At 39.3% G+C, this 25,962-nt stretch overlaps 1 protein-coding gene across 1 annotated transcript in view; it reads right to left on the bottom strand.

Annotated features, from left to right (window-relative positions):
- Positions 1–25,962, bottom strand: part of lama4 (laminin, alpha 4) — a 73,516-nt gene that overhangs the window by 9,512 nt on the left and 38,042 nt on the right. The window contains exons 16-35 of the mRNA XM_077586855.1: positions 24,848–24,989; positions 24,663–24,756; positions 24,469–24,582; positions 24,021–24,206; positions 23,428–23,567; positions 16,598–16,762; positions 12,867–13,012; positions 12,601–12,763; positions 12,397–12,530; positions 9,575–9,746; positions 9,085–9,216; positions 8,854–8,996; positions 5,765–5,894; positions 5,557–5,694; positions 5,222–5,355; positions 4,761–4,925; positions 2,611–2,764; positions 2,323–2,474; positions 2,052–2,241; positions 959–1,114 (exon numbers count right to left, since the gene is read on the bottom strand). Coding sequence (XP_077442981.1) covers positions 959–1,114; positions 2,052–2,241; positions 2,323–2,474; positions 2,611–2,764; positions 4,761–4,925; positions 5,222–5,355; positions 5,557–5,694; positions 5,765–5,894; positions 8,854–8,996; positions 9,085–9,216; positions 9,575–9,746; positions 12,397–12,530; positions 12,601–12,763; positions 12,867–13,012; positions 16,598–16,762; positions 23,428–23,567; positions 24,021–24,206; positions 24,469–24,582; positions 24,663–24,756; positions 24,848–24,989 — 2,950 coding nt within the window. The remainder of the gene's footprint in view (positions 1–958; positions 1,115–2,051; positions 2,242–2,322; positions 2,475–2,610; positions 2,765–4,760; positions 4,926–5,221; positions 5,356–5,556; positions 5,695–5,764; positions 5,895–8,853; positions 8,997–9,084; positions 9,217–9,574; positions 9,747–12,396; positions 12,531–12,600; positions 12,764–12,866; positions 13,013–16,597; positions 16,763–23,427; positions 23,568–24,020; positions 24,207–24,468; positions 24,583–24,662; positions 24,757–24,847; positions 24,990–25,962) is intronic.

Here is a 25,962-nt window from a genome sequence, read left to right as displayed (position 1 = left end):
ACTATGGCGACCAAACCACCTGATACAAGCAGTTTAGTTCATCTACGATCAGTGTCAGCACTTGTTCCGATTTCCTGGCAGTATGTGTTAACAGTGAGGGTTGGAGTCCGCCAATAGTGCCTGTTCACAACTTTTATGGACAAAATATCAACGTAAAGCTGAGACTCTAAGGTGGTTTGGTTTGGTGGTCTCAATATTCCATCCGTTTAAGCTTCTTGGGGATTTGCTACAATATCATGTGACATTCCTTGACTCAGTTTACATGGTTACACATTCCATAATTAAATTAATAACTACACATTTATTACTAACAACCCTACTTGTCAGATTTTGGCGAATGCATAGACCTCTCACCATCTTTTTGACAAGGCCAACTTTTCTGAAATGTCATTCCCTCAATTTGGAACAAGAATCTTTGCTTTGCTCCTTCTGTGTCCAAGTTTCAGAGAAAAATATTGCAGAAACTTTGTTGGGATTTGTTGTGAGGTGATTCACAAATTGAGAAAATCATTAATTTATAATTTTAAAAATAATATAAAATAATGTGTTTATATTAAATGAGAATGGTTCAGTATAATAGTCACACTGCTTCTGTATCTTATTGTAGAAGTTATTTTGTTCTCTATTTAGTTTTCTGATGTACATTTTTTCACTATGAATCATCCCTCCAACCATTATCCACCTGCCCCATCTATTACCATTTTAAATATTTTTATTGTCTCTAATCCCCTCATTTATCCTAATTGCCCCCACTCATACAAAGTCTCTACATTCCTTGCTGCACCTGTCCATCTATGATCATTCTCACATATTTGAGTGAAGAAAGGTGTCTTAAAATCATTCTTGCCGCATTTGCATGTTTGTATGATCCCAGAAATATGGTATTTTTATATTACAAAACATGACATCATCTTCATCTCTACTAATGATGATTGGTATGTAGATTTAAACATCAAACCTGAACATTTTTTTGTCCACGCTGTGGTGGTACGCCTCCAAAATACAGAGGACTGCTGACATACCATGGCGCATCTTTGCCATTCACACTTTCTCCTTGCATTGTGAGCCCATCGATGATTAATTTTCCCAGATGTCCATCACGTGTGAAAGTGACCTTTGCACAGAAAGCACAAGTTCTTTTAACCTTTTAGTGGTGTTATTCAGCCTCCTTTCTATTAGTTATTTTCCTTACAGTACACAATACATGTCAAAAGCAAATTGTCAAATACTAAACTCTCTTATTTCTATAGATAGCTTACTGTATCAAGAAATTTGGCAACAGACACAAAACCAACGCTCAACGACGTCTATTATTAAAAAAATAGAAACATTATTTCCATCACGGAACCAACAAAACTACCCTTTATTAATTTAAACATTTAGAAATTCTAAGAGTGCATTTAAAAATGTACAGATAATGTACAAAATACAAAATGATTTACTTTACCAGAGTTCTCAATGTGGTCTATTCAGTTAATTACTGCCCAAATAGGGGAATGATTGACCAAATTTTTAACAATAATACATTATTGAATAAGCGCTCCACTCGCATTACAATAACATACTGTATTGCTTTTAGCACATATTGATACTAAAGGGGAAGACGCATGATTTACTAAGGTTTGTTAAAAGTGTAAGTGTTTAATGATACACGTTATTATCATTACAAATGTATTCTTTGCTCAACTTAAATAAAAGAGTTTTTGATTTTAATGAATTTGTTTAGTAGAATCAGATTAAAATTGCAACATGTCTGTGTTTTCCCTCTCTTCATTTTTGGGTAGAATAGACCCAAATATAAAATCTATACTTTGCACCAAAAAATTTTATTCACAATTTATTGATTGACTATATTTTATTTCAAATTGCTTAACATACGCCTAGTTGCTGCTTGAGAATGTAAGGAGTAATGTGTCTCTTCATCTTACACTAATAATATGTTTCTATCATTATGTTATAGTATAACAATGAATGTGACATGCTTACTCGTCAAAAAGAGTTTGTATATAATAGCAGCTTTAGAAATGACAGGTATTACATGATGAACTAACATTATGCCATGCTCCATCATTGCAGCTGTCCTTGGTCGAGATTTCAACTCGCTGATCACCTACGTCGAAAGTGTAAATAAGCCGACCTTTGGCCAAGAAAAGAGTCATGAAGTTTTTCTCTTGGATGTCAGATACATAAAAAATTAGGCCAAATGACATCTTGGTCTTTAGTGATAGGGAAATGTTGGACCTGGAAAGGAAACATTGTCAAACTACTCAAAGAAGGCTTTCAAAATTCTTGGCATTGTAAATTGTTTATCATGACACTTACATTTGGGAAAATGATTCCGGGAGCCCATTAAAGTGATGCCTACTGTTTGCAAAGCTGCCATATTGATAGGAATGCTCTATTCCTTGGTCACTTGAGGAGGTATGGCAGGGAGCAACAGTCATTATATTGTCAGATTCAGTTTCTCTTTTAACCTGTAGCAGCATAAGAATAATTGATTTTAAATTTGCAATACAATATAACCTCGAAAGAAGCACATCAAATTGTTGCCAAATAAAATCTTTAAATCTATTATACATTTTATTAATATGATGTTGTGTTTTTTCTTACCTTTTGCGATCGCTTTTGTTTAGCTATAAGTTTGTCATCACTGAGTCTTAATGAAAAAGCAGCAGGAGGGCTTTTCACTGGACAGTCCTCCAGGAAAGTCTGGATATTCTCTGTGTAACGCTGAAAGTCCTCAGGCTCAATGTCTCGGTCTTGTCTACATAAATAGGTTAAAGGTAAAATATGTACAATTAAATCCAGCAACAATTTCAGTATTTCAAGCAACTCATATGCTATCATACCAATATGCACACTTTCTGATGGCTGTTATCTACAAGCACTAATTACTAATTAAAATATCCCCCTGTCTCATTCAGATAGTTCCATATTTAGCTCTACACAACGGTATGGGGATTGACATCAGCGGATGCCATAATTGATCAATTTTAATAACGATGATGATTTTTTTAATTTTCATTTTCATGTTAAACATCGGTTATGCTGGTCCTGGTCACTGGGTGCTGGTGGCTATCCCAGTTGACTTTGGCCGAATGGCGGACTCAACCATAAACTGGTTGCCAGTCGAACGAATGAAACACTAAACCATCAGGTGGCTTCTAAGTGCATCCATTCTAGTTTATCAGAAATGAATTAATCACCATTTGTCTACCTGAAAACCCCATATTTCTTTTTGTTACAGAATTGAGTCTGAGTATCAATTGAAGCTGCTTTGTTAAATGGACTCCTGACCATTCCTATATATCCTGTTTCCTTTCCAACATACAATACCTGTGTGAAATGCAGTGGCGGGCCGTCAGGGCCTTCAAGGCCTTCTCTGCTGGCCTAAGAAATATCTGAATCATATATTATATTTTGTCCATCAATACTTATTAAATAATTCCAAATTGTCTGTTAGCTTCCTTTCATTGCTTTCCCCCCTGGTTGCACTGCTTCCAGATGTGTGTTTTCATATTGAAGCATTTAACCAATCACATTTCAGCTATTATTTGTTGCCGGGGTCAGAAATCTGCCTCAAGGCCTTCACAATCAGTTCTGCGGGCTCTGACGCTTTAAACAAGCATCGATAAGACTGTTGCTTTAACCAATCAGATTTCAAGTTGGCAACACCACAATGCATTGTCGCAGGCGGAGGGATACGTCATTGCCTTGCCCACCCGGTTGTAATGTCTGAAAAGCTCCAGTATTTGTATTTAATCATTAAATGCTGCAAGGAAGTCGATTTTACCCGTTGAAGGCGCTCCGAGAAAATGCACGGACAGCCACTGGTGATATGGTTTCATTTGTTTCTAAATACATGCTACAGGTTTAAACATAAGTGCTGAAAACAGGTGAACAGACCAAGAGTGATTCAGTGTTGAACTGTTGAGTGAAAGGAAGGAACAGTTTTTCAGCTCCTCAGACGCAACCATTTTTTGGGTGGGCCTAGGTGACATGACTTAGAACTCTGTTTTCTCTAGGCTGTAGCACCCCACTAGATGAACATCAACATTACCCTCAACTCAGGTAAGCGTTTCAGCTTGGCCTTTTTCAACTGTTCCTGGTTCTCAAATGGCGCCATGTGATTGAATTGCCCTTTCCTGCAAAAAGTGTACTTTTGACAGTAGGAGTTATCTCTGTCCATGTATCATATTTGTACACTATCAAATAGCAATAAATGTTACTAAACTAAATTATTGGCCCGGTGCTGCGAGTGGTTAGCACGTCGGCCTCACGGCTCTGGGGTCCTGGGTTCAAATCCAGGTCATGTCCACCTGTGTGGAGTTGCATGTTCTGCGTGAGTTTCCTCCGGGTACTCCGGTTTCCTCCCACATTCCAAAGACATGCATGGTAGGCTGATTGGACACTCTAAATTGCCACTAGGTTTGGGTATGAGTGTGCATGGTTGTCCGTCTCCTTGTGCCCTGCGATTGGCTGGCCACCGATTCAGGGTGTCCCCCGCCTTCTGCCTGGAGTCAGCTGGGATAGGCTCCAGCACCCCCGTCCCCCTAATGAGGATAAAGCGTTTCAGAAAATGAGAATAGATGAGATGAGAAACTAAATTACTCAACTAAATCTGATTTCTCTCTTTACAACAATAATTGAAAAATAGACTACAGCCCTGGGCAGCAGAGATTCCACATTATCTGTGTGCAAACTCTGTAACAAACTGCTTTTATCACCGTTATAAATGTTCATTTTCAGAAGCAATTTACCTGTTAATATAAGCATAGGTAATGCAGCCAGTAAAATTTTTTAGGCTGCTGCTTGGTGATCCCCCAAAGTAGAAATTCGTCCCTGAAGAAACAGAAGAGGGTCTTGTGGCTGACTGTGGGCGTTTCCTCTCCTGCTTGTCTTTATCATCCACAACTAATAAATACCTTGGGTGAAAGGAAGATCACAGTATATGAATGACACCTAAATAATGACACTAAATAATGGTACTGAATAATACATTTGTAAACACAATCAAATAGCCATGAAGCAAATTTTAATTCCTGGCAGTGTTTATCAATGGACAGGTGACTGCAGGTTATTGACATCCACGTTGTGTCAAGGCACAATGTTAGATCAAAACCTTGTTTTTTTTTAAAGAAAGCATGAAAGTAATATAACTGATGGTCGCAGAATATGCATCACAACATAGCGTTTTGTCACAATTAAATCAAATGCTTACTTCTGATTATTCACTGAGGCCAATAGAAAGTGTGTCCTTCCATCATTATAATGTTTCTTATGTGTTTTAACTCTTGTTCCAAGTATGTTCATCACCACTGCGCCGTTCTCAAGGGAGATGCTGAATTCATCATTCTGCAGTGATAACAATTCAGGTAAATACACAAATTGTGATGGTTACATTTTTAAAGATTTTTTTAACAAGAAATTTCTAGAGCAATTTATGATTGTAATTGGTTTTAAAAAACTCAAAACTTTATAAATTATGCTGATTAAGTTTCTTTGACATTCAATTTGAATGTGTTTCCACAATCTTTTTCAGAAGTGTGATAATACCTCTTCAGTATGGTAGAATAGGAGTCCATTGGAGTCGTATGTTTTAAAGTTAAGGCCTCCTTCAAAATTTCCAAATGGTGAAATCTTTGCCGATGACCGCAAGTAGCTCTCACCAATGAAATGGGCTTCATGAGATGCCTATAAAACAAGTGTAGAATTTTTATGCAACTGAGTGTATTACTGTATGAACTCTATTTGGGACACTTACAAAAGACTCCTCGGGGCAGCCACTAGTGATGCCAATTGTGCCAGGCTCTTCCAAGAGGTTGAAGTCTTTCTTTTGGAACAAGAAGCCTTTGACACAACCTTTGAGGCCAACCACGGCTGAAAGTTCGGACCTGGTGACAGACAAATTAATACAGTTAATTGTATTATGTGGTCAACCGCAATCCTGTGGTTTCTTGGTTAGCTATTCAATTTACCAAGCACACTTAAATCAGCTGTCTTACCAATTATAACCTGCTAAAAAAGGCACAACAGCAATAATATACAATTTACATACGTTAACTGTTTAGGAGTTCTCCTTGTTTCTTAATCCATGTAAGATTATCTGCTCTATTACAGTCCAAAAGCAGTTTAGAGACTAATTTTCACCCATTTATTCACCAGTTAGCAGTGATGCTGCCATTACCACTGGGAACAATGTATTATTCAGTATTATGCTGAATGTTTATGTCACAAAAATATTTAAAAAATAAATAAATAAATATTGATTTTCACCATATTCATCCTAAATGCGATATATGGCATAGTCAACGAACGGGAACACTTTAAAGGCCAAGAAAAAAACAAGGAAAATAGGCCATGAATTATGTATTTCGGCTCTTTTTTGAAAAACGGGTTAAAACAACCGGTTTTGAACCGTAAGTTTTCTACGTCCTATAACTGAACTTCCATGTCCAACGTAAAGGTCCCGAAGGTGTGGTGGTTCTTCTGCCTGAGTTTGGTGCGGGGGGTCTGGGTTCACTTCCCACTCATTGGCACTGTGATTGTGGAAGTGAGTGGTCGTCCGTCTTTCTATGCGCCCTACGACTGACTGGTGACCGGCCTTTCACCCAAAGATGGCTGGGTTGGCTTCAGCAACCCCTGCAACCTCTTTCGAAGATGCGCGGTATGGAGGATGAATGACCATACATATACATATATACATATATATGTATATATAGTATATATATATATATATATATATATATATATATATATATATATATATATATATATATATATATACAGACGCTCCCCTACTTACGAACGAATTAGGTTCCGAGTGATTGTTCATAAATTGAATTTGTTCGTAAGTTGATTCAGTGCTATATTTTGTATTATAATTCATGTTTAAGGCCTATATAAGTATATTGAAGGTTTCTATAAGTGCATTTGTATGTTTAAGGCTTGTATAAGTAACCTGCATTAATTTGTACTGAAAAAAACATTTAACGAACGATCGTCGAACAATTCAAGTTGTATGCCCGTGCAACGCTCACCATTTTCTCACCCGCATCAAGCTTCTGTATTATTGCCACTTTCGTTTCAAATGAAATGGCTTGCCTCTTCCTTGCACTACCACCCTCACTAGAAGCCTTTCGCTTTTCACCAACCATATTGAATAATGGATGCACGAGATATTTAATGATAAAAATGTTCTTTACGCACTGGAGATACGTTCACGCACTTACGCACTGCAACGAACTGGGCAGAGGAAGGTGGATGCTGGGTGAGCTCTCACAGTGCCAGGCATCGGTATTAGCCGCGGAAAGAAGCACTGCAAGAAGTAGCCGAAAGAAGCCAGGCTCACAGAACAAAGAAAGTTGTAAAAACATTAAAGTAAAAAGTATAAAGTACAAAATAAAGTAAAGAGGAAAGTATTAAGAAATATTAAAATGTAATTTAAAAAAAGATAGAAGGGCTGTAAAACACGAAAAACATAAGAATATACAGAGCTACTGTCACTGGCTTCCGCGTGACGGCACCATCTTGGAAAAAAAAAACCTATGCGCAGACATGTTCGTATGTACCGTTGTTCGTAATTCTAATGTTCGTAAGTAGGGGAGCGTCTGTATATGTATATATATATATATATATATATATATATATATATATATATATATATATATATGTCAGGAGTGGCCTGTTTTGTCCCTCCTGACGTGCCGTCAGGGAAGCAGATTGACTGCAGCTGCTTCCCTGACGGCACGTCAGGAGGGACAAAACAGGCCACTCTTGACAATATATATATACAGTCATGCCTTAACTTACGAATGCCTCTAGGTACAACATTTTCAGGTTACAAAAGCTTTTTATTTGGAAATGAGTGCCTCGAGATATGAAAAAGATCCAAGTTCCGAAATCCTTCCAAAAGTAAATGCATTTCCTTATCCGTTATTTTATTTTGAAATATATATATATATATATATATATATATATATATATATATATATATATATATATATAATTTATTATTTCTTTATTTTTAATAGGGGTGACCCTACTTCGCGGATTTTCACTTTTCGCGAGGGGGGTTCGACCCCCCCCATTAACAGCGGTAATCGAGGTATTACTGTCTATAAATTTCAAAATAAAATAACGGATATAGGAAATGTATTGACATTTTTGCAACTTGGATCTTTTTTCCTATTTTGAGGCACTCATTTGGATCTCAAAAGGTTTCGTAACCTGAAAATTTCGTGCCTCGAGGCATTCGTAAGTAGAGGTATGACTGTGTGTGAGGCATCCTCAATAAACGCCACAGTACCGTCTGCTACCATAATTCATTTGAAATGTGACTACCAATTATCATCATAATATTTTTATACAAATGAAAAGAAATGGAAGCTACACATTTCTCCATGTTTTTCCTCATTCTCTTCACTAAGGTCTGTACACAATATCCACATGAATATTCAGTAATGGGTGGTCCGGCAGATGAGTGGTTAGTGCGTCGGCCTCACAGTTCTGAGGTCCTGGGTTCAATCCCATGCCGGTCCTCCTCTGTTGCGATTGCACGATCTCCGCGGGCTTCCAAAAACATTAATGGTAGGCCGATTAAACACTAAATTGCCCCATGGTATGAGTGTGAGCGTAAATGTTTGTCCGTCTCCTCATGCCCTGCGATTGGCTGGCCACCAATTCACGGTATCCCCGGCCACGTGCCTGAAGTCAGCTGGGATAGGCTCCAGCACCCCATGACCCTTGTAAGAATAAGCGGTTCAGAAAATGAATGAATGAATGAATATTCAGCAGTGTAAATTCAAAGGTTTCAAAAGCAGTTATTAGATTTTACAGCGAGCATGCTCGGACCTCGATTGGAGTATATGTGAGGGGGCCCCTCCTATGTAGATGTCTGAGAATGGCAGAGTGGTTTTCGGATTCTCCATAGATTTGACATGGCTCTTATCCACCAGAAGGATAATCTTCTTTGACTGATGATAGATTACTGATATCTTTGCCATGAAACAAAAAACAGGTGATATATTATGATGAGTAAAAGCATTAAATTTGGGAAATTTTATTAAACAAAAAAAGACATACCTCGTGATATCTTGCATCATTTATTTTTAACTTTGGTGTGTTATCCTCCAAAAGCTTCGGACCATCATTGAAGCCAAAGTCATACATTAGGCGCAAATATCCATTTTTAATTTCTAAGAGAAAGAATTTTTCCTGGATAAAGTGAAACAAAAATGTAAATGATGTGGTTGTTATTTCATCTAGCCCGTAATTTCGATTTGATTGAGCAATCAGGTAATAATTACCCAGAAGAATTAAGATAATAATAAATACGGCACTGTGTATATTATACTGTTTGAGTGCACAAAACTCAGACCATGCTTATTTTTCACAAAATCAAGCCAAACAAATATACATCATAGATTGCATTAAATCATCGGAAACATTAACAGTACTGAAGAAAAAACCCTATCAACAAGAACAACCGACCACCCCCCGCCACCAACCCCTCTTAACTATTTGGCTTAGCAGAAGAGTCCCTGCCCCCTGTAGTAATCATAGTTTAACTTACAGCGTTGACCATGATGAAAAGCACCCCATTGTTCGCAACTGTTCGGGCTGAAATATCAAATCTTGTGACATAACCATATTTCGATCTCCGTTCTATATTACTGATCAGTGCATAGCCCTTTCCATCAAACAAATAACTTGCAATACGACTCTGGGAGAATGCCAGTTTGTACCTGCAAATACAAAAAAATAGATATTAGATTAGAATGTTATATATTCAGGACCCACAATACACTGTATAGTATTGACAAAAGAATTAATAATCATGAACCCAGAAATCCTCGTGTTTATCCTCCTGTTGGTTAGATTAAGAACATCAACAGGACTCATGCTATATATATATATATATATATATATATATATATATATATATATATATATATATATATATATATATATATACAGGGTGTCCCAAAAAATGTATGCACACTAAAAATAATTGTAAACGTGGTGTTTAATTTGAATTTTATTATTTCAAAAAAGTGTGAGAATATTTACAAGTATCATTTTTCTGTTTTTTCACTGCTTGTTCTTAAACTGGCGCCCACTTTGATCCAGGCACTGCTGACATTGCCAAACAATAGAATCGCACACATTATGAAACAATTCTTTTGGTCTTTGGGTGCATTCATATTCAATCACATCTCTATATTCAGCAATTGTTGCGGGTTTCGTAGCGTAAACTTTGTCTTTTAGGTATCCCCTCAGGAAAAAAATTGAGTGGTGTGAGGTCAGGTGAACGGGGAGGATATTCAACAAAACCTCTTCGTCCAATCCACCTGTTTGGCAAAACCTCATCAAGAAAGGACCTAACATCGCGATGGTAATGTGGGGGTGCACCATCTTGCTGAAAATAAACCTCTTCATCTTCAAAATCGTCTCTAATGCATGGCATAACATATTGTTGCAGCAAGTTCAAGTAAATGGGACCGGTTACAGTTGCATCAAAAAAGAACGGTCCAATTACTCCTCTTGATGATAAAACACACCATACAGTAATTCCCGGTAAATTGACATGATGGTCGACAGTAACATGTGGATTCTCAGGTGCCCAATAGGTACAATATTATGGCGGTTAAGCGGTTAATACACAAAAACTGATACTTGTAAATATTATATATATATATATATATATATATATATATATATATATATATATATATATATATATATATATATATATATATATATACACCCCGCAACCCTTGTGAGGATAAGCGGTACAGAAAATGAATGAGTGAATGAAAAGCTAAAAGTCAGTAGAAGTACATTTTTATAGGCCTGAGCAGAAATTCATTTAAAGTAGGTGTAGGTGAAGTAGGTGATTGGATAGGATAACTTTATTCATCCCGTATTCGGGAAATTTTGTTGTCACAGTAGCAAGAGGGTGAGGATGCAAGAATAGGAAAGGCATTTTAGACATAAATAGATAGGATCCAATCGGATGAAATAGGATTCAATCATCCGGCAACGTACAGCTTAAAAAAATACAGTAATACCTATATATATATATGAGTGCCCCGACATACGAGGAATTTGAGATACGAGTAAAATTCAGAGCAAATATTTACCTTTAGATACGAGGCAAATTTTGAGATACAAGCATACGAGACAGCCAGGTGGGCGCGAGACATTGCTTATGATTTCTTTCTCGCCGCATCTCCCTCGTGCAAAGATCTCTACGGGTTGCATTTTTTCCATGTTTTTTTTTTGCGTTAGTGAGTGCAGAATTAAGGGAAACACAATGGGTCCAAAACAAGCCGGTGCAATGAAGGGTAGTGTGAAGAAAAAGCGTATGATGACAATCTATATTAAGCATGAAATAATAAAAAAAACACGAGTAGTGTATGCATGACTGAGCTGGCTCGCCAATACATTTGGAGAAGCAGGAAGTTTGCCTCGAAAGCCGCGGTGGAATAACCTCTTTGTCTTGGTTATTGCACAAGAAGGTTTATATTTAGTGTAACGCAAGAGTGAAACTTTTGTAAGTGTGTGTGTATAGGAATCTCAGTTCATTTAAGTTAAATTTAAAGTTTGTTACATTACAAGCGCATCCGTCAAGTCTCTCTCTCTCTCTCCCTCCCATCCGCGAACTCCTCGTTGTATTGAATTATGTCTCATTTTACTATAAAACATCATTGTGGGATAGACTGGCCAACTGGCTTAATAATTGTTTGTTAAGATCGCGGAATGTAAGATAGGCTAACTAGCTGGAGTTGTATTTTCAGATCTATCAATCATAACCACTATTTATTTGTTACTCTGTTAGTAGATGGTGAATTACAACCAATAAAAATGTATTTTTCCATTGTAATATCCTGTTTTTGGTGTATTTTTCAGAGGGTGGGAATAAATGCATTTAGCTCATATCTCAAGGTATGACTGTAACTCATACTTATGTGTATCCCTTCTCTGTCCCCTTCTTTGGACACTTATTAAAGAGCTGTTCTCAATTTTTCAATTCATAATTTTCCTTGCAGAGCCTGCAGCTTTTAATCCAACTTTTGTCAAACATTTATTAAAAAGACTCAACCTTGACTTTGTGAATCTTTTCTTCGATCTTCAATTACAGGCCTGTCTCAAATCTCACATTTACCTTAAAAATCCTTGAAAAAAAATGCAGTAAAACGGATCCCATGGTCTCGGATAATGTGTTCCATCAATCGTGTTTTAGGGAAAATCACTCCTTTGAGACGGCTCTCGCGAGAGAAACTAATACCCTTTTATTAGCAATGGATTCTGACTAACAGAATATGTTCATCCTAATGTTGCTCCCAATGCCAAACTCCAAGAGTTACTAAGAATGTTTTCAACGGAATATACCTGGAACATGGTGTTGATTCAACCACATCCATCTTGTGTGTGTTTTTGAAATTATATAGACTGATCACCTCATAGTTTAGAGAGGCCAACTCGATGCAGCCCACAAATGGAGCAAGAGTCAAAGGTGGTGGGAGCTGAAATTGACAAAATTGACAATTTTCAATGCAGAATAATTTGTTGATCATTACAAATAATGATAATTACCTTGGCATCCGGTGGGACACCCCCAACAAAGAACACCATGTCTTTTGGGTCAATGTCAAAAAGTGACTCGGTTCCTGGAGCTTCACCTTTCTGAATGAACTTTTGTTCGTCTGTGGATTTCTGACTGGGGATGATTAGGTACACTTTTCCGTGCCTGCCCAACCTGAAAGAAATATTTTAACATGAAAGATGCAAACATATATTAGCCATACTACTGTTTTATTTGAATTAAATATGTTTGGCAATAGCGGAACTTATGATTGTACCTCTCTACTTTAATGTAGTTGAAGACAGCAGGCCATTGGCTGACAGGTTTTGAACTCAGTGGGATTTCAACATATTCACCACCAAGATTATACATGTACACAAGGTTGTCATTCTTGATGGCAAGTCCCATGTAGTCTTTCTTACCCTAAGGCAACAGTAAGCAATAATAAATACATCATATTCATGTTCTGAATAGTGAGAATAATTTCAACATTTCCTATAAGCGAACTCAGTTCTACTATCATGAGGCCTATTTGGTTGATGTCCCTGAGGTGGTATAAAAGTTCCTTATTATTTATTGGGTACTAGAAAGACTTTTGAATGCTTTCATCTAGAGTCTAGAGTTTAAAGCGAGTCATGGCTGGTTCGAAAAATTTAAAAAAAGATCTGGAATACACTCGGTAATCAGACACGGGGAAGTGGCAAGTTCCAAACAACTCTTGATGCGTTCGTTTTGAAGACTCCGGCGGAACGTCCGGGTGGGGTCAACACGTAGAACTAAGGTAAAAAAGATTAAAACAAAATTAGAATTCAGTTTTGTGTGAAGTTACATTAAACGTTGAGTGTCTGTATGTAGTTATCCAAGTTAATTTAGATTTGTTTGTTCGTTTACGAGTGCGTTGTGGATAAAGTCCCACCGAACACCGCCTCTGTGTATGCCGCTGTGTCTCCCCTCCGCGAAATGCGTCTAATTTTACTTCTATTAAACACATTTCATTACTATTAAACCACGCATTATTTATTACTTTGTCAATATATGGCGAATTAGAAGAAATAAAACATTTTTTCCAATCCAATATCCTGTTTTTGGTGTTTTTTTTCAGAGGGTTGGAACGAATTAATTTGTTTTCAATTCATTTCAATGGGAAACGTCCGCTCGAGTTACGAAAAGCTCGTCATACGATCTCAGTCTCGGAACGGATTACGATCATATGTCAAGGTACCACTGTATATATAAATTTCTTTAGGATTTATTTTTTTTTAATCTGTGTTAACCTACCTTGTTAAAAAATGTTTTTTATGTACCACCTTAACCCTCGTGAAATTTGAAAACCTCAGTAGATGTTGTGAAGCTGTCCTGGTCGACACCCATCTACAACATTTCATGAGAATGTAGCCTTATGGGTATGGATTGGTGGTTGTAAGGATCTTTAATTGCAGGAAAATCCAATTAATCAACATGTGCTTGTAAATTGGAGAAGGGTGTTACATGTGCAGGGTATGGAGCGTGGTTGGACTCAAGAGCAGGGAAGCATTCAGAGACAGGGACTGAAGGGGTAATAAAAGCAACTTTAATAACGAATGAAGGATCTGAAAAATAATGAGGACTTAACAACTAAGAGAACCAAACCAAACCTTACTGGGAAAAACAGGGGGAGACCAGGACCACTGGACATGTGAACACGGTTTGACACAAGTGACACGTAAACGGCGATCCGACAAAGACTGACAAATACACAGGGTATAAATCGACGCACATTGTTGAGAAGACAATCGGAAACACCTGAGTCACATGAGTGGTAGCACGCAGAAAATACACCAGGAGTGGGGAAATGACAGGTGAAATGAATGGAAAATCACAAGGACAGGTCACAAAGGGACAAAAAACAAAACATGACCAACCCAATGTGTAACAAAGAGGTTCAACCAGGTGCCAGAGACCCTAATAAATTTCAAACAAATTAATTCTACTCCAGGTCTTAAAAGATGGTTGTTTGCAGATAGTCAGATTCGTCTTCAATTGGGGTTGAACTTTCCCTTTGTCACAGATTCAATTTATAAGCCTTTAGAGACATAGAGTTGTGGTCAAAAGTTTACATACACTTGTGAAGAACATAATGTCATGGCTCTCTTGAGTTTCCAATTATTTCTACAACTTTGATTTTTCTCTGATAGAGTGATTGGAACAGATACTTATTTGTCACAAAAAACATTCATGAAGTTTTGTTCTTTTATGACTTTATTATGGGTTAACAGAAAAAGTGATCAAATCTGCTGGGTCAAAAATATACATACAGCAACACGAATTAGCAATTTTGGTGACTTAGAAAGTTGTCAGTGGAATGAGCTTCATAGCATGGCCTCTTAACTTCTTGAGAGTGATTATGAGTGACTACAGCTGGTGACTTCGCGCTGTTAGGATTATTAGTCTTACATTATATTATATATTTGCTTGCAAAGAAGAACGCTTTGCTTCACTTAGGATTATTAGTCTTACATTAATATATATTTGCTTGCAATGAAGAATGCTTTGCTTCACTTAAAATGTTAGGATTGTTAGTCTTGCAATATTATATATTTGCTTGCAATGAAGAATGCTTTGCTTCACTTGGCCTAAGCAGCGGGAATGTCACTCCTCTCTCCAGCTGGACATCTCACACTGTTGTTCACACTGCTCCTTGGGAAGATCCGGTAGACCTTCATTTGTTTTGAGAAACATCGACTTCTCACAGTGTTGTTCACACCGCTCCCTTGGGAAGGTCCGGTAGACCTTCAATTGTTTTGAGAACTGAGATCCATGTTGTTTAATCTGATGTAATAAACAGCAAGAGAGATGCGTCGAACGGCAGAATGAATCTTGGACGAAGGCGAGTCAGGTTCGATTCTCTTGCAAGAACACCACAGTTGAGTCTCATGTCTCTTTTATTTGTGCGTGCATCCGGGAATACATATTGGTGAACCTATCAGGCGCAGTTGGGTGTTCCAACAGGACAATGACCGCAAACACACATCAAAAGTGGTAATGGAATGGCTAAATCAGGCTAGAATTAAGGTTTTCGTATGGCCTTCCCAAATCCTGACTTAAACCTCATTGAGAACTTGTGGACAATGCTGAAGAAACAAGTCCATGTCGGAAAGCCATTAAATTTAACTGAACTGCACCATTTCTGTCAAGAGGAGTGGTCAAAGATTCAACCAGAAGCTTGCCAGAAGCTTGTGGATGGCTACCAAAAGCACCTAATTGAAGTGAAAATGGCCAAGGGACATGTTACCAAATATTAGTGCTGCTGTATGTATATTTTTGACCCAGCAGATTTGATCACTTTTTTCTGTTCACCCGTAATAAAGTCATAATAGAACCAAACTTCATGAATGTTTTTTGTGACAAAGAAGTATCTGTTCCAATCACTCTATCAGAGAAAAATCAGAGTTGTAGAAATAACTGGAAACTCAAGAGAGCCATGACATTATGTTCTTCACAAATGTATGTAAACTTTTGACCATAACTGTACAGTAATAAGTGAAGGTGACACACTAGGCGATTCCTGTTAGGTGTCATCACTTTTGGATTGGATTGGATTGGATAACTTTATTCATCCCGTATTCGGGAAATTTCATTGTCACAGTAGCAAGAGAGTGAGAATGCAGAACAGGAAAGGCATTTTAGACATAAATAGATAGGTAATAAGCAAGTTAGTTCTTTAGTCTGCTTTTTGCAAATGATTATACTGCAGTTCCAAAGCTATATCAATCTATAGCTTGCTTAAATCTCGCTGTTGCAGTTTGTAGCAGAGCATCAGTCATCTGAGATAATAATCATTCGCTACAAATCTAAACCAAATATCCTCAAGTCAATGGGAGGAATGCCCTCTCTGAATCAAAGAATACATCCGGCCCCAAGTGGAAGAGTTAACCCTTTGAGTCCTACGATCACACCAGTGTGATGACTCACGTGACGTCTATAGAGCACTGAATAAAAAAAAATAAAAGAAAAGTTAAACATACTTACATTCCTGTCTCCGAGATATAAAATGAAACGATCCTCTATTGGATCCTTGTCTGGGTCAACTTTCATAAATAAGCTGATGGACGTCATTGCCTTTAGGTTTTCTAGGTTGGTATCAGCATGAATCTCTACTGAAGATTGACCATTGAACTTCATTGAAACTTGAGCCTAGGGCAGAAAAACATTTAACTTCTTTTTAAAAAGGTGCTATATGGAAGAATTGCATTTCAATTATTCAATAAATTACCTCAATATTTCAACATTTTTGGGGGAAATACTCTCACATGATCCTCAACGGTTAAGACAAGATTTTCCCATATTTGTTTCTCTAGTTGTTATTGTTTTGATTCTGTGTTTACAATGGATGCCCCGCAGTCCACCAATCAGGCAATTACAAGATCTGTACCTTGTTTTAGTGTATGTTGCCATAGCTCAGTAATTTGAAGACTACTTAAATGAAGACTGCTACTTCTACAAATTGTCTGGATTAATGATTCTGACTCTCACTAAAGCAATAAAAAAGTTTGAAGTGTAAAATAAATCATGATAACATCAGAAGCAAAACAAATATATACTCTCGAGATGCGTTCGATTAATGTGGACAACTGAAAAGAAGGAAAAGAATGACGACAGATGCCAAAATCTCACGACGTCTCGTTGAGAGCTGATGTACTATTCACTATATTACGCTTATGTGCAGTAAAATGACATGGGATGAGGAAACAATATTGTGCTTCTATTCGGGCTCTTTTATATATATATATATATAACGGTTATCATAGTAATGGCTGTCTATATCCCACCGGATGCTAACGTTAGCACGGCACTTAGCCTCCTGCTAACGGCTGTAAACAAACAGCAGCTTGACCACCCCAATGGAGTCTTTATTGTCGCTGGTGACTTCAACAACGCGTGTTTAAAGACTGTTCTGCCTAAGTTTATCCAGTATGTGAAGTGTCACACCAGAGGAGACAAAACTCTAGACCAGGGGTCACCAAACTACGTCCCGCGGGCCGGATACGGCCCGCCGGCACATTTGGACCGGCCCTCTGAACAATACCAGAGACGCTATCGGATCTTTTTTCCTATTTGGCCTTGAATACTGGGACGTTTTAATCTTGTGTTTGGTTCATTGCACCCCTGCTGAGCCCACAAATCATCCCAGTGAAGCGGGGCTTCGCATTGCTTCTTTGGTGACACGCGCGGGGAGAGTGTTTCCCTTTGATGCATGCGGGCACGTCCACCGTTGCATGCACGAGCAGTGTTACCGAGACATCTGGACGATCGCAGGTGAGGGCGGAGCCCTGGGACCATCGCGGACTATTCAAGCATATTAAAACTGCAACCTGTTTGAGAACGGAATAATGGCGAAAAAGTTAGGTGAGAGAAAAATTGATTCAGAATGCAGGGTATTTAACCTGGAGTGGACAAACGATTATTTTTTTGTTCAATGCAAAGAAAAGGCTGTTTGTCTCATTTGTCAAGAGACGGTGGCGGTATTCAAAGAATACAATCTTTGCCGACACTATGAATCCCGTCACAAAGACAAGTACGATAGATTGCAAGGCCAAATACGAGCAGACAAACTCTCAAAGCGAAAAAGTGGACTACTATCTCAGCAGAACCAGGCATCCGTTCGGGCCAGCTTTTGGGTTGCTAAATTGATAGCAAGCAGCGGTAAGCCTTTCACTGACGGAGAGTTTGTTAAGAAATGTATGGATACTGTCGCGGAGGAGGTGTGTCCCGAGAAGAAAGATGCATTTAATGCCGTAAGTCTGTCGGTGAGTACAATGACCAGACGCGTTGAAGAAATCGGGAGTAATGTATATGCCCAGCTGCAGCAGAAGACGAAATAATTTGACTTTTTTTCATTAGCACTGGATGAAAGCACGGACGTGCAAGACACAGCGCAACTGCTCATTTTTATTCGTGGAGTTAGCGCAAACTTTGAGATTTGCGAGGATCTGGCAGCCCTCCAAAGTCTCAAAGGGACTACAACGGGAGAGGATATTTTTGACAAAGTGTGCCAAACCATGGAGAAGTTGGACCTGGACTGGTCAAAGCTAGCTAGCATCACGACTGACGGGGCTCCTAGCATGGTGGCCGAAACTCGCGGTCTAATAATGGGACGCATGAACCGGGAGTTGGAAAAAAGGGGTCTCACCGCCCCGCTACGAGTACACTGCCAAATTCACCACCAAGCACTGTGCTGCAAAATGTTGACGTGGGATTCTGTAATGACGGTTGTGGTGTCGTGCATAAACTACAGAGCAAAGGGAGAAGATTGTGCATGGCACAACAGAAAGTTAATGTTCCATGGCTTTTTTTTCTATGAAGAACCCAGAGAGAGTTATTTAGTTATTATTTATTTCATAAATAGTGTTATTTATTTTCTGTTTTTTCTGTGAAGAACTCAGAGAGGGTTATTTAGTTATTATTTATTTCATTAATAGTGTTATTATATGTTTCCTGACTTTTTTTCTGTAAAGAACCTGGAAAGGGTTATTTGGTTATGTGTGGCTTTCTGGAAAACAATAAAAAAAAATTAAGCTCCCCTACGATCGTCACACTTTTTCTGTTACAAACTGACACCGGCCCCCCATCAGAGAAGGGAAAAGTTATGTGGCCCTCACAAGAAAAAGTTTGGGGACCCCTGCTCTAGACCATGTTTATTCTAACATAAAACATGCTTATAGAGCCACTTCCCTCCCTCACCTGGCTGGATAATACCATCTCTGCCTGTCCCTCACCCCAGCATACACTCCGCTCCGGAGGCTAACAAGGCCACAAATAAAGATAATAAAAACTTGGCCCGAGGACGCCCTTTCTCAGCTGCAGGACTGTTTTTCCCGCACCAACTGGGAACTTTTCGAACACCACAACCTCCAGGACTACACGGACACTTTACTTTCCTACATCAAAAACTGCACGGACAACGTCACTGTTAATAAACAGATACAGGTTTTTCCTAACCAAAAACCCTGGATGACCAAGGAGACACAGGCACTCATCAAATGCCGTGACAAGGTACAATACAGCGCTGCCAGAGCAGAGCTGAAGAGAGGCATTAAAAAGGCCAAGGCAGCATATACAAGGAAAATTGAGGAGCACTTCACAGAAAATAACCCAAAGAAGATGTGGCAGGGAATACGACATATTACCAATTACAATGACAATAATATATCTGTTAATGCAGATTCCTCACTAGCTGAGGAACTGAACCGTTTCTTTGCTCGCTTTGAGACTGACAAATCAGACCCAGTCTCAACACCCCCACCACCCTGCAGCAGTACACTGAAGTTTCAGGAACATGAAGTGAGACTGGTAATGCGGTCTGTGAACACCAGGAAGGCAGCTGGCCCCGACGGAGTACCTGGGAAGGTGCTCAAAGCCTGTGCTGACCAGCTAGCTGGTGTTTTCACCAAAAAAATCAATTGTTCCCTGCAACAATCCATCATTCCAACCTGCCTGAAATCTGCCGCCATTATCCCTGTCCCTAAAAAGCCAACCATTGACAGCCTGAATGACTATAGGCCTGTTGCACTCACGCCTGTGATCATGAAGTGCTTTGAAAAGTTGGTTGCCCGCCATATCAGGAATACAATCCCTCCCTCAGTTGACCCTCACTAGTTTGCTTATAGAGCAAACAGGTCCACTGAGGACGCTATCGCCATAGCTCTACACACAGCACTGAGCCACCTGGAGCACCATGGGAATTACGTGAGGATGCTTTTCATTGACTATAGCTCAGCCTTCAACACTACAATAACGGGGTACTCGGGCGTTTGGGCGAAAGACGTTTGGTCGACAGACGTTTGGGTGACGGACAGTTCGCTGAACGGACGTTCCGCCGACCGGACGTTTGGTCGAACGGACGTTTCGCCGACCGGACATTTGGTCGAACGGACGTTTCGCCGTCACGGGATTCGCGCGCTCGCCCCGCCCCCGGATCATGTGTGTACATGTTAATAATAGGATAAAAGAGGCAAGTTTGTCTATACCAGGGGTGGGCAAACTTTTTGACTTAGGGTCAGAGTGGATACTAAAATTTGACAGCATTTGGACATGCAATGTAATTTATCAAACCTGGGGATTGAAATATAAGAAAAAAGACACAATTGAAGGTGAAAATTTATTTTCAAATTTACTTTCAACATTAAGAACATATTATTATTCAACAAAAGAGAACAGTCTTTAAATTGAGAGTGATGAGCGGTATTGCAGGGCAAAGGGAAATGAATGAGGTCATTGATTTTTACTATAATTTGGACAACGCCGGCGGCGGGCCAGATTAAAAAGCCTAACCGTATATGGCCCGCAGGCCGAGGTTGAAATACATGTACACACACGATCTGGGGTCGGGGCGAGCGCGCGAATCCCGCGACGGCGAAACGTCCGGTCGACCAACCGTCCGTTCTTCCAAACGTCCTTTCGACCAAACGTCCGGTCGGCGAAACGTCCGGTCGGCGAAACGTCCGGTCGACCAAACGTCCGGTCGACCAAACGTCCGGTCGACCAAACGTCCGGTCGGGGAAACGTCTGTTCGACCAAACGTCCGGTCGGCAAAATGTCAGTTTGGGGAACTATCCGTCGCCCAAACGTCTTTCAGCGAAACGTCCGGTCACGTAATACCGAACATTCTGGCTGACAAACTCTCCCACCTTGAACTATCCTCTTCCATCTGCTGCTGGATAAAGAACTTCTTAACCAACCGACCACAAACTGTTAGACTTGGTCCCCACCTCTCTTCCCACACTACACAGAGCACTGGCTCCCCTCCGGGCTGTGTACTGAGTACTCTTCTGTACTCCCTGTACACATACGACTGTACACCAACCCACCAGTCTAACTCCATCATCAAATTTGCCGATGACACCACTGTGGTCGGACTCATCTCAGGAGGGCCTACAGAGGTGAGGTCAACAAACTGTCTTTGTGGTGCTCGGTGTACAATCTCACACTGAACACCACGAAAACTAAAGAAATAATCCTAATACTCATATATGGAGTATGTGTAGACAGGGTCCAGTCCTTTAAATTCCTGGGGGTCCACGTCACGGATAAGCTCTCCTGGTCTACATACACCACGGCAGTAGTGAAGAAGGCCCAGAAACGACTCCATTTCCTCTGGGTACTCAGGAGGAACAACTTGGACACTAAGCTTCTGGTGACCTTCTATAGAGCCACTGTGGAGAGCATCCTGGCATACTGCATTACAGTGTGGTATGCTGGAAGCACGGCAGCAGACAAAAAGGCCATGCAGAGAGTGATTAACACTCCCTAGAGGATCGTCGGCCCTCGGTACCTAAACATTGTCGGGGACACATACCACCCTGGTCACAACCTGTTCCAGCCGCTACAGGTCTCACAAAGTACGGACAAATAGGCTTAAGGACAGTTTTTTCCCACAGCCATCAGGACTCTCAACTTGCGGTACCACGACACACAATCCCTTCTATGTAACAACTTCAGGGTGAGGTAACCTGAAGGACGTTGGGCGGTGATCTGCCTCCTACTAGCTGACTGAAGGTAAGTGAGGAGACAGTGGGAGGTAAGTGATCCGTTTTTTCTTTCTTTGTTGGCATCTGCGAGGCAAACTTTTCTACAGTCGCCGGGATTTGGTTGCGCTCGAGGGGTAATGCGATGTATCCATCACGGCAGAATGCCAACAAGTCTGAAATTATCACTTATTTGGGCCTTTTGCCGGGAAAGCGCACTTTGTGGAGAAGCACTACCAATTTCATCATATGCAGCTCGGTATGATGACAATTAGGCTTTTGTCGAGTCAATGATGATGACAAAGCCTATGTCCGATTATTATTATTATTAAGAAGAGAAGTAAAAAAATTAAAACAAAATTAGAATTAAGTTTAGTGTAAGGTAAGATTAAAACTTATTTTAAAGTGTGTCGTACGTTAAATTTGTTAAGTTTGTTATGTCACGGGTGTGTTTTCTCTCTCTCCTCTCCGCACACTCCACGTTATATTGAATAATGTCTCATTTTACTATTGAACATCATAACCACTAGTTATTTGTTTCTCTGTTAGTAGACAGTGAATTAGAACTAATAAAATATGTTTTTCCATTGTAATATCCTGTTTTTTGGTGTTTTTTCAGAGGGTGGGGATGAATTAATTTGTATTTAGTTCGTATCTATGGGAAACGTTGATTTGAGATATCGACATACAAGGTTAGTCCCGGAACACATTAAGCTCGTATCTCAAGGTATTTATTACTGTACACTGATTTTGAATGGGAAAAAATGCCATAAGGAAAAGGAGAATCCGTAATTGATATCCCATAGTGTCTCAGTTTCAGCTGCACAAACAGGATGTTGAGAAAAGCTGCATGATGTAAGGAGATCCAACATGTGATACAGCATTTGTTTATGTTCTAGATGGGGACAGGTTTACAGTAACTATAAAGACTGTTTATATTATTGTACTTTGTTTATAAAAGCGTTTGAGCCTATCAGTGTTTCAAACTGCAAAAATTGCAATCATAAGCAATGTCATTTTGTGTGTTTCAATATAATTTTCTCCATTATCAACGGATCTAAGAAAATTGTGATTTAAATATCCTTTAAAGGACCATCTTTTCTTTGAAGGTTATTTATAATATATATTTCTTCCTTTAAGATATTATTTGTAAACTAATTACCTTGAGTATAAATTTATTGCAAGTAGTCATTTCTAACACACAACATAATGCATTATTACAAATAAAGTTAAGGGTGTTATTATCGCACTCAAATATTCTGTAAGAACCGTTTGAAAATGTGATGTTTGAGAGGCAGCTAAAGGCTAATATTCATATATTGTATGTGAACTCACCTTCTTTGCCACACTCCTGGCCTGAGCTATGAGTTCTCTGATTCTCATGACATTCGTAGTTATGTTATTGACAGGCTTTTTCTGTTCAACAACCTTGAGCTTTTCCAGAAGTTCAGGAACAAGAAAATGAAGGTTATCAACTGGAAAGTATTGGGGGAAAAAAACGAAGCATGTAAGAAGTAACTCACATTAATATCAAAGAGGTTTTACCAGAGAATCTGCATTTCATACATTCATTTAGTGTACCGGTTATCCACACAAAGGTCGCACTGGTGGTGGAGCCTATCACAGCCAACTATAGGTAGTAGACGAGGGACATCCCGAATTTGTTACGAGCCAATTGCAGGGCACAAGGACCATTCACGCTCACACTCACACCTAGGGTCAATTTAGAGAGTTCAACTAGCCTACTATGCATGTTTTTGGGATGTGTGAAGAAACCGGAGTACCTGGGGAAAATCTACGCGAGCAAGAACATGCAAACTCCACACAACAAGACTCTCAGACATTTCCCGGTGAGTACATTGAATACCTGAGAGACAGTTTAAAGATTTTTGTTTCTTTCAATACGCATAATCCACATAATAACATACCTGATTCTTTTGCAGAAACAACAGCTTTTTCATAGGCAGCTGTGGAATATTTGTTGGTTTTCATGTTATTCGCCCACTCCTCTACTTTGGAACTCAGGGGTGTAATGGTCTCAAGCACTAGTGCTGAGCGGTTAAGAGTTCCCTCAGCCACCTTGAGTGTATATTCCAGTCGCTGGTTAGTTCGCGCTAGAAAGGTGAAGAGATGTGGTAAGGTTATTTATATTTCCTGGTTAAAATAATAAAAAATATATGTCAAGAAAATGAAAGGAATATGAGGGTAAAAGAATCCATGATCAGGCTGTGACCAGAAATTTTGTGCTTGTTTCTGCAATCAAGCTAGACAAACACCCCGCCAACCTCAAAATAATAGCCCAACAATTAAGATGGGAATCTCAGTGCAATACCCTGTTATTCTGAAGTTGGAAGCAAACACTGAACTGTCTTATACCTGTATCTGTTTCCATATTCTTGACCATTTCTTCAAGTTTTACAGTGTTTTTATCCAAGGTCTCTTTTGTTTCTTCAATGTATTTCAGCTTGTCAAGCACTGCAGCTTCTACCTCTGGAATCAGAAGGATGGAAATATTGGGATAACTGGCTTACACAATATGGTGAGATGGCCAATGTTTGAGTGTGGCCTACCTATTTGTTCTGAATGCAACGAAACAGATTCCTTAAAAACATTGTCACATTTTACCATTAGGTCATTAAGCTGCATGTTGATCCTAGTGACAGACTGAATGAAGTATGGAAGACAGAATGACACGGTAACTTAATGACAACAAGAATACAAAATATATTTCCTGTTTTTTTCTGTGTGAATTTACATCATCTGCCGTGTGGGATAGGTTCAGGGTAGTTTGCGAGGTGATATTGGCATTGTTGATGTACTTCACAATATTGGTGTAGACATTGGCTGCACTTATGGCCTTCTGTACAATGCCATTAGTATTGCTCTCTCGCAGATTCCTGTAGAAAATAAGATAGTATATTGTTAGTGTTATTAATTTTTCCAGGGGACAACCCTATGGGTGGTTATCAGTGGCGGGCCGTCAGGGCCTTCAAGGCTTTCTCTGCTGGCCTAAGAAATATCTGAATCATATTATATTTTGTCCATCAATACTTATTATTCCAAATGGTCTGTTAGCTTCCTTTCATTGCTTTTCCCCCTGGTTGCACTGCTTCCAGATGTGTGTTTTCATATTGAAGCATTTAACCAATCACATTTCAGCCATTATTTGTTGCCAGATCAGATCTGCCTCAAAGCCTTCACAATCAGTTCTTGCGGACTCTGCTGCATTAAACTATACTGTTGCTTTTAACCAATCAGATTTCGAGTTGGCAACCCCACAATGATTTTTCATAGGCGTTAGCATTTAGCTGGCTGGGACATGTCATTGCTTTCACAAACTATGATTGGCTAGTAGGCGGGCCAAAGCAGTACCCGAGGCAGCCGAGATCGCAAACTCCACCCACTATGGCCGACAGAAGCAGAAGCAAAAACAGATTGATTCTGTTTGCTCACAAAGCTATTTAACAGACGGACTTTTCCAGAAAAAAAATGGACATAATTAAGAAAGGGCGGTCAACTCCGAAGCTAGCAAGCCTGTTACAGCCGGGAAAATGGTGTGTGGGGCACTTTCAGCGCGCCAACTTAGCTCCACAAGCAAATAGTATATTGTTGTGTTCATTTAATGCTATTTTCAAAACGGACTATGCCGGAAATATGACAGGACAGGCTCGACTTTCATCATTAGCTGATGGCGATAGGAAAGAAGGAAGAAAGAAAGGAGGATGGATATTGTGTAAAAAGGATTTTTGGTGAGTAAAATTACAAATATGGCTTTATTCCTAAATAATATTTCAATTGTGGGCCAAGTTCTGATATCTGAAAAGCTCCAGTGTTTGTATTTAATCACAAAATGCTGCTAGGAAGTGGATT

This window comes from Stigmatopora argus, chromosome 19 (assembly GCF_051989625.1).
Source record: "Stigmatopora argus isolate UIUO_Sarg chromosome 19, RoL_Sarg_1.0, whole genome shotgun sequence".
In the NCBI taxonomy this organism is placed as follows: domain Eukaryota; kingdom Metazoa; phylum Chordata; class Actinopteri; order Syngnathiformes; family Syngnathidae; genus Stigmatopora; species Stigmatopora argus.
This window is presented reverse-complemented; position numbering and strand designations above follow the sequence as displayed.